The 8,156-nt window shown below is 43.3% G+C and overlaps 1 protein-coding gene and 1 long non-coding RNA gene across 3 annotated transcripts in view; one reads left to right on the top strand and one right to left on the bottom strand.

Moving 5' to 3' along the window:
* The first annotated feature begins 4,928 nt into the window (after positions 1-4,928).
* On the top strand, positions 4,929-5,709 carry LOC309502722. The gene is made up of 2 exons (XR_014207380.1): positions 4,929-5,344; positions 5,542-5,709. It is a non-coding gene; the product is annotated as an uncharacterized lncRNA (long non-coding RNA).
* LOC309502707 (hyccin 2-like) overlaps positions 5,564-8,156 on the bottom strand; it is a 53,310-nt gene continuing 50,717 nt past the window's right edge. The window contains exon 11 of one of the 2 annotated variants that reach the window (XM_082175201.1): positions 5,564-7,760. In XM_082175201.1, coding sequence (XP_082031327.1) covers positions 7,261-7,760 — 500 coding nt within the window. In that variant the 3' untranslated portion in view covers positions 5,564-7,260. The remainder of the gene's footprint in view (positions 7,761-8,156) is intronic. The other variant, XM_082175200.1, reaches the window with a different exon arrangement.

Raw genomic sequence — 8,156 nt, 5'->3', positions numbered from 1 at the left:
CAGACGAAAACGAGACGATAACTAAATAAAAACTAGTTTTGAATGACAAAAACTATGACGAAAATCTATTGACATTTTCGTCAACGAATAAAAACTAGACAAAAATGTTAGATAGTGACGATTTGGGAAGCGATCCAGTCAGAACTGATGTCCTGCGTTTGTGGTAACGTTAGATGCGCCCATTTGTACTGTAACGTGCTGATCTACCCAGCGGCACACGGGTTTACATGCGCTGCATGTCTCATAAAACGTTAAAAAATGTAAACGTCTGGGAGAATGAGTAGAGCAGACATATAGATCTGAATAAGAGAGACGACGCAAGAAAAGAGCTCTATTCGGTACGGTTTTCTGTGCGCACACACCCGACCCGAAGCGTGCAGCCATTCACATAGACACCTAGCCTATACAGCGTGCGAGTACAGAATTGAGCTCTCTTTCGTGTCTGAATGGACAAATACACACAACATTATGTCGAAATGTCCGTTTTGGAGAGTATTCACGTAAACTATGTTGGTTATGTCTTAAACAGTTGTGAGTGTATCGGATGTGCATCAGTGCAATTGGATCCGCATGTCATTGGACATGAGCCGATGTCTTAAAGTGACAGTGGGTAATAAACCTAATGCGGTCTGTGTCCTTAATATTGATCAATGCAACAAAAGAAAAAGAGAAAAGCATTCACTGCTCGTTAATAGCTTTAATAAGGATTCATTATATTTAATTCATACAAATAAATATGTCTGCTGCTTGAAAGAATAAAGAATGATTATATTTTTGAGATATGTAGTCACCAGTATTTATTTGTTATTGTTTAATCCAACCAACTCAAAAACGTTTTGAACTGTATGTATTTTTCTCTTAATTTTCGAATGAAAAAAAAAAAAAAAAAAAAAAAAAAGTGTTCTGCATTTACACAAAAAAGCATTTAACTCCTGTTATTTTTTATTAAATCAGTTTTTTACCTGTTTATAGATAACTACTTTGAATGGAGCTAAATAAATATAATAATATATATCATAAACATTTTAATGGTGTTTTTATTATGTGACTAACAACTAACAACTATAGATGATAATAACAAAGTGCAGAAACAACATGTATATTTTGGGACGGTTGACATTCACTTTAGGACGGTTCAAATTGTTTTTCAGGACGGTTCCTGGACGGAGGTGAAAAAAGTTAGTCTGGAGCCCTGGTGCAGCTACTGTGGGATCATCTGGTTGAAATGAGAGGAAGAGCTGTGTGTCATCAGCATAGCAGTGGTAGGAGAAACCATGTGCCTGTATGATGTGTCCCAGTGATGTGGTGTAGATGGATAAGAGGAGGGGACCAAGAACTGAACCCTGAGGAACCCCTGTGGTCAGATGATGTGCTCTGGATGCCTCGCCTCTCCATGCGACCTTGAAGGACCTACCTGTGAGATAGGACTCAAACCAGTGGAGGGAGGTTCCTGTGATGCCCAGTGCTGAGAGGCTGGACATAAGGATCTGATGATTCACAGTGTCAAAGGCAGCAGACAGATCCAGAAGAATGAGAACTGAGGATTTGGAAGCAGCTTTTGCGATCCGTAGGGCTTCTGTGACCGACAGTAATGCAGTCTCAGTTGAGTGTCCTTTCTTGAAGCCTGATTGGTTGGCGTCCAGCTGGTTGTTCAGAGACAGGAATGATGTTACTTGGTTGAAAACAGCTCTTTCAAGTGTTTTTGCAATGAATGGTAGGAGAGAGATAGGTCTGTAATTGTCTAACAATGATGTGTTTAGTGTTGGTTTTTTAAGCAGTGGGGTTACCCGAGCCTGCTTGAATGCAGTAGGGAAAGTGCCAGTATGGAGGGATGAGTTGATGATGTGTGTGAGTGCTGGTAGAAGTGTGGGAGAGATGGCTTGTAAAAGGTGTGAGGGGATAGGGTCTAGAGGGCAGGTGGTAGGATGACTGGACATAATAAGTACAGGAGGGTCCCATAGGTTTTCTTTCTGAACCGTTAACGTTGTATTTGCGTTTTCTGTAGATTGGCTGACTTGTTCACCGTCTTTTTGGAACAGGCTTTGGCTGGTGTGTGCAACAGTTGCACATGCAACCTCTTTCTGAGCGGTCACCGGTCTCACCTCGGCAGGGTAGATGGCTTTTACTCGCTGTATATGGCCCAGAACTGCCCGTGGAGGCAGGTCAATGTCATGAGTAGTATCATTGATCACAGGAATACAGATGCGTGAAAAGGTCCCTCTCTTAAGGCAAACGATGTTTTCCTCCACCCTCAATCCATCTGGCCACTTCGCGCACTCATCCGGTACAAAAAGAGCATCTTGATCAGATAGCAAAGGGCCCGTTTTAATGCAACATTTGACAGCTCTAGCCTGTTGGGCAGGAATATTTGTTACTGACCTTCCTACTTTCACTACTCCATCACTGAACCCTTCGTCTTGGCTTCTCACTAAGTTCAGCAAAACCTCTGCTTTCTTGCAGTCACAGGACAGTGCAGTACTCATGGCTTTGGTCTTTACATTGGTAGGTCGCTCTACACCACTGTTCAACAGGTACTCAATGACATTGTAACCAATGATGGGCTCCTCTGCCACTTCATCGTCACCACATACCAATACCGGTACCTCCAGTTCCAACGGTGTGGTTTTGTCTGTTCCCAGCTTGAATGTCACTTCGACCCAGCTTTCAAACGGGATCACTGTTTGATTTACTGCTCGACCGGTGAGGGTTCCAGGGACTAGGATCTCTTCAAGGCCACGTAGTATTGTGTGTGGGAGATGTTCTTTTCGCCACTTTTCATTCATGAGACAGACTTGTGAGCCAGTATCCCATAGCGCTTTTGTTGCTACACCATCAAAGAAACAGTTCACCATACATTTTTCTCCGATCAAATTCAATAACTGTGCATTATGTTTGGTGGACAGCTGATAAGTAGTTATGGATCTGATATGCTGCAGAGGACACTCCTTTCGCTCCGCTGCTTCCTGAGCTTCCAGCTGCTTAATGCTGTCACACAGGATGTCATGTTGATGTTCTGGCCACAGTGAGGATGTGGTGTGAGTTGTTACTGCCATACTGCTAGCTGAGGGTCCTCTTTCTGTTCTTCCTGCAGGTGGTCCCCTGCACCCTCTGGAAAGATGTCCACTTTGTCCACATTTAAAGCAATGATCAAACTGGTCACCTCTGCCATCATCTTGACATCCACGGCATCCTCGCTTCCTTTCTCTGGGCTGCGTGGAACGGTAAGTACTCATCGCTTTCCTCATTTCTCCGAACTCCTCTTTCAGCTGTTTAACGACCTCATAGAGCTCAGAGTCTTTCTTGTCCATGACTTGTGGCGTTTTCAAAGCTTTTAATTGTGTTCATGTGGACTGTTCTTTACCTCCAACAGCATAACCCATCCTCTCTTGACTTTGACGTAGTTCTACTGGAACCTCACTGACTTTAGTTTCTTTGATGTTGGCATTTTTCTTGAACTTTTGCTGTCGTTCGCACTCAAGACTTGCAGCTTCGTTCATAGCTGTGATGAGAACCTCATCTGTGATTGTAGGATCATCAAGGCAGGTTTTTAGCTGATACTTAATGTGATCGTTTGATAACCCTGTTCCTAGTGCGCGCAGGAATCTTCTCTGTATGAGATCAGGGCTGTACGGTTCTTCTACATCTGGTTCTCGAGCAGCAGCTAAAAGTCTTTCCTTCAACTCAATGGCACGGAATAGGAAGTTTTGTGGTGACTCACGGCTCTCTTGAGTGATGTTTATCAGTCGATGATACAGGTCTGTTGAGCTTTCTTCCTTATAATGGCCTTTCAGAATCGTGCGCAGCTGGGAAAGGGTTAAATCAGTCTTGATTTCCAGCATATCACGCAGGCTCATACCTGGACTCACTGCTCTTATCACTGCATCAATTATTTCAGACTCTCTGTGTCCCTTGTTCACTCCAGCATCAATTTGGTGCATCAAGTTGTTGTATGAAAGCTTATCTTTCTGACCCCGTTCTCCAATTTGGCCATTAATCTTAAAATCACGCCGGATAGTGACTTCAGGAACTGCATGATGATGATGGGGAAACACAGGGGGACTTGACACATCAGGAACTTTCAAACTCAGGCGTTGGATTTCGTTTTTTAACACATTTGTTGACAACTCAAACTGATGCTGCAATTCTGTGTACTGTCTCTTTAAATGCGCGAGCTCCGCCGAATTTCTGTCTGCGTCACCACCGCCATCTTGTACCGCGCGGTCACTGCTTTGCGTCATCTTGCTAGAAAACTCTAACAAATCTTCCACATGTTGACGGGCTACATCGTCATCTTCCTTCTCTATAACATTCTCTACTGATTCACTTATTAATCTGATCAGCGAGTGCCTTTTGGTTTGTCCCTCCTCCACTGACAGTTTCACATACACACACACCTCGTGCAGCTGATCGAGCCGCAGCCGGAGCAACGCAGCGCTCAGCTGATCTTGCAGTTGCTCAATGTCCATGCTCAGCATCTTCGTAGACAACTCACTCAAAACGGCACCGCCGACCCCATCCTCGTCGCCAGTATTTTGTAGCACACTTGAAGGAATGAACAAGCGTGTGATTTGGTTGGGTTCTTTTATTCAGCCAGCGTCATTCGCAACAGCTCCGTACCACACAGTACAACATAACTCAATACTCCAAGTTCCGTTAAAACCTCGCGTGAACTAACTTTTCTTTTCTCTTCTAGGTTTTTCTCCGGGGGTTTTCCTCTGGCTTACTGCCACCAACTGGACCACCCATCACATAGCTGTATACTACAAATTGACATGCATGTACTGAATAATTAAATAACCATTATTAATAAAATAACTGAAATGACAAAAACTATTACATGGGTGGGGGGTCTAGCTTTTAACTCATAATTATCTTATAACAATTATACTATTCTATCAATGTATATTCTAGATTTCCCCACATAAAGTTAGTTTGATTGGTTCACTTCTGTCGCAACGATCATTAGGTGATCATTAGGCCACTAACACGACACCGCTCTAACAGAAAACTCTGAAGTTCTGAAGAAGGCTCTGAAGATTATAGTGCAAATGTAGTCAATGATGACAGAGATGATGACAGAGAACAAGTCCAGGTATTGAGTTATTTTTCAAGGCACTGGATTTCAAGATAAATTAAACACAATGACACTGATCACAGTTAATGCTGACATGTTTTATTCACAGTATAATCTCACATGTTTTTCAGCATCGGTATGTGAAGTGGACCTCAGTGTCGGGAGCTTTGATTACAACAACAACCACTATACACACACACACACACACACACCGGAGACATACTGAAATGAGATTGATGTCATGCTGACATTAACTGACACATTACAGCTGTGTGTGCATGTGAAAGCTAACACACACACACACACACACATACATTACAGCTGTGTCTGCATGTGAAAGCTAACACACACACACACACACACACACACACACACAAACACACATAACAGCTGTGTGTGCATGTGAAAGCTAACACACAGACACACACACACACACACACACACACACACACACACATATATTACAGCTGTGTGCATGTGAAAGCTAACACACACACACACACACACACACACACACACACACACATACATTACAGCTGTGTGTGCATGTGAAAGCTAACACACACACACACACACACACACACACACACACTACAGCTGTGTGCGTGTGAAAGATAAAAGAAACAGAGACTCAACATCATGGACCTCATGCTGTGAAGCCTGAAACTATCAGATGAATACATCATACAGATCCACATTTATGCTGAAACACTCAACACATTGACAGACCTTACACACTCTCTCTCTCTCACACACACACACACACACACACACACAGTAATGTGACTTTATGACCAAAGAGAGTAACTACAGCACATATAATGCACATAACGACACACAACAGCAGCACAGGACATTTTCTGCAGTGTTTCTCAAGAGGTTCTATATCTATATCTGTACGTGAGCCTCAGATACAGGCTGGACAGTGTGGCCGTCTATAGAAACATCCTCATGTCTGATCACACGTTCCTCAGTCCCAGAACAGCCTGACCTGCAGACCATCTCGACAGCAGATCCATGGACCTCTCCTTTATGAACAGCACTGAAACCTTTCAGGAATGGCTTTGAATAAAAGTGTCTTCAAAATACAACACCGGTCGCCCACATATACATTATGTTGCCTTTGGACTGAATGATCAGACAGTACAGTATTTTACATTATTCACACAGTTAAACAAGAAATATCATAATTTATGTTGAAGTTCATGGACTCATTACTGCTGAAACCCGCTAGTTTCTACAAGAAGGAAACATTCTCTGATTTTGGTCAAAATTTGTATAAGTTGTGTATATTGTATATCTATGGGCTGTTCTGAATGGCATAAACTAATAGTAAATGAATCAAGCTAGCAAGCAAAAGTAAAAGTAAAAGCAACAGGTCTGTGTCATAAACAAACATTCTTTGGAATTAAATTTTATGGAAAGTATTTAAAAATACTGACATAAACGCAACTAATGAAAAATATGATCCAAATAAGAGAAAGCATTAAACGCTACACTAACACATTCAAAACATTCAGATGACTTTGGATAATTTATATTGCTGATTGTAATCTCAGAATTCCCCCTTCACGCTGGTCTGGCACTGAGAGGAACACTCAAATCTGTCTGTTTGCTACTTTGGGTTTAAGGGATTGAGCTGCGCTCCATTTACCTCGGAAGAGGCGTGTCGGAGCTGGGAATGAATCAGGGTTGTGCGTCCCCCGTTTCCTAGCTGATACTGACTCGAGTCAGCGTTCCAGTTAAAAGTTCCTACAGAGAACTAAGACTTTCCCACTTCCGAGGACAAATGGAACGCACCATTAGTTCAGCCAACAACAAAACATATAATTTACTCTTGAGTCATTCCAATCCTGTACGACTTTCTTCCCCTTCCAAAAAGCACCATGGAAGTATTCTATATGTTTTTGCAGCTTTGTGTGAGAAACGGCTCCAAATGTTAGCCATTTCTGACACATAACTCTCCCCTTTTACAAAGTCATGTTTTCATGAATCATGCAGAGCTATTCCCAGCCACATTCCTAGTTTGGACCACTTTTATGTTTTCATGGAAAAAAAGAAAACAGTACAGGTATGGAATATCGGGAGGCTGAGTAAATAATAAGATTCCCATTTTTAGGGTAAATTATTCTTTTGAGAATTGACAGTCAAACTAAGTGTTCAGAGATGTGGTGGAGGATCCAGGTCTACACCTGTGTGATGATCTGCATGTTGAAGCTGGGGGACCGGGAGTGCTTGGGTGAGAGCAGCTCTGTCTCGGGCAGATGTTGCTCCTGCAAGCTGAGCTTGGAGTATCTGCGCGCTTCAGCACCAGTTGAGCTCCGTTCTGCGGTGGAGCTCACATCAGGTGCGGCTGACCTGCGGTCAAGAGCCGTCGAGCCCACATCAGGCCTGCAGTCGAGAGCTGTCGAGCCCACATCAGGTACGGCTGGCCTGTGGTCGAGAGCCGTGCAGGAGGTGCTGCTGCTCACCGGAGCTGGACACGGATGGGCTCTCCTGCGACCGTCCCAGTGTTTCTCCGTGGACATGCGGCTCTTCTTACAGCTGCTCCCTCGGCCGGACACACCCGGCACCGCATTCCCACGGAAACCACTTGGCTGGCTGCTATTGGATGCTCCGGACGAGAAGCCCTCATCGGGATCATTCAGGATGAAGGACTCTTCCTCTCTGCTGGGCTGGTCTGGATCTGACAAAAGAATGAAGATGAAATCTCAAATCACACTCATAAGAGATCAAATTTATTTTTGATCTGTCTCCTTCAAAATGTGTCAAACACAATTCCTCTCCATTCAGCACTGCAGACAGGAAGTAAACGCTGCTGCAAAGGAAGTAACAGAAGAGCAAGATTCTCTACACAACGATTGTAGTTGTCAGATCTGTCCTGCATGGTGAATAATCTGACAATCAGTATACAAAAACTATGATGCGCTTAAATATACGATCAGATCTGTGAGATTGTATGATTTCATTGGCTGTGTATTAATAGCTTCGACCAAGGAGCCAGGGCTAGACCGCACATATATGTTCGATATTGTGCACTTTAGGGTTCGCTATTAAACTGACACAGATTGATAAACACATA

This window comes from Leuciscus leuciscus (genome assembly GCF_965113295.1).
Source record: "Leuciscus leuciscus genome assembly, chromosome: 7".
NCBI classification, from domain to species: domain Eukaryota; kingdom Metazoa; phylum Chordata; class Actinopteri; order Cypriniformes; family Leuciscidae; genus Leuciscus; species Leuciscus leuciscus.
Note: the sequence above shows the minus strand (reverse complement) of the source record. Positions and strands in the feature narration are given on the sequence as shown.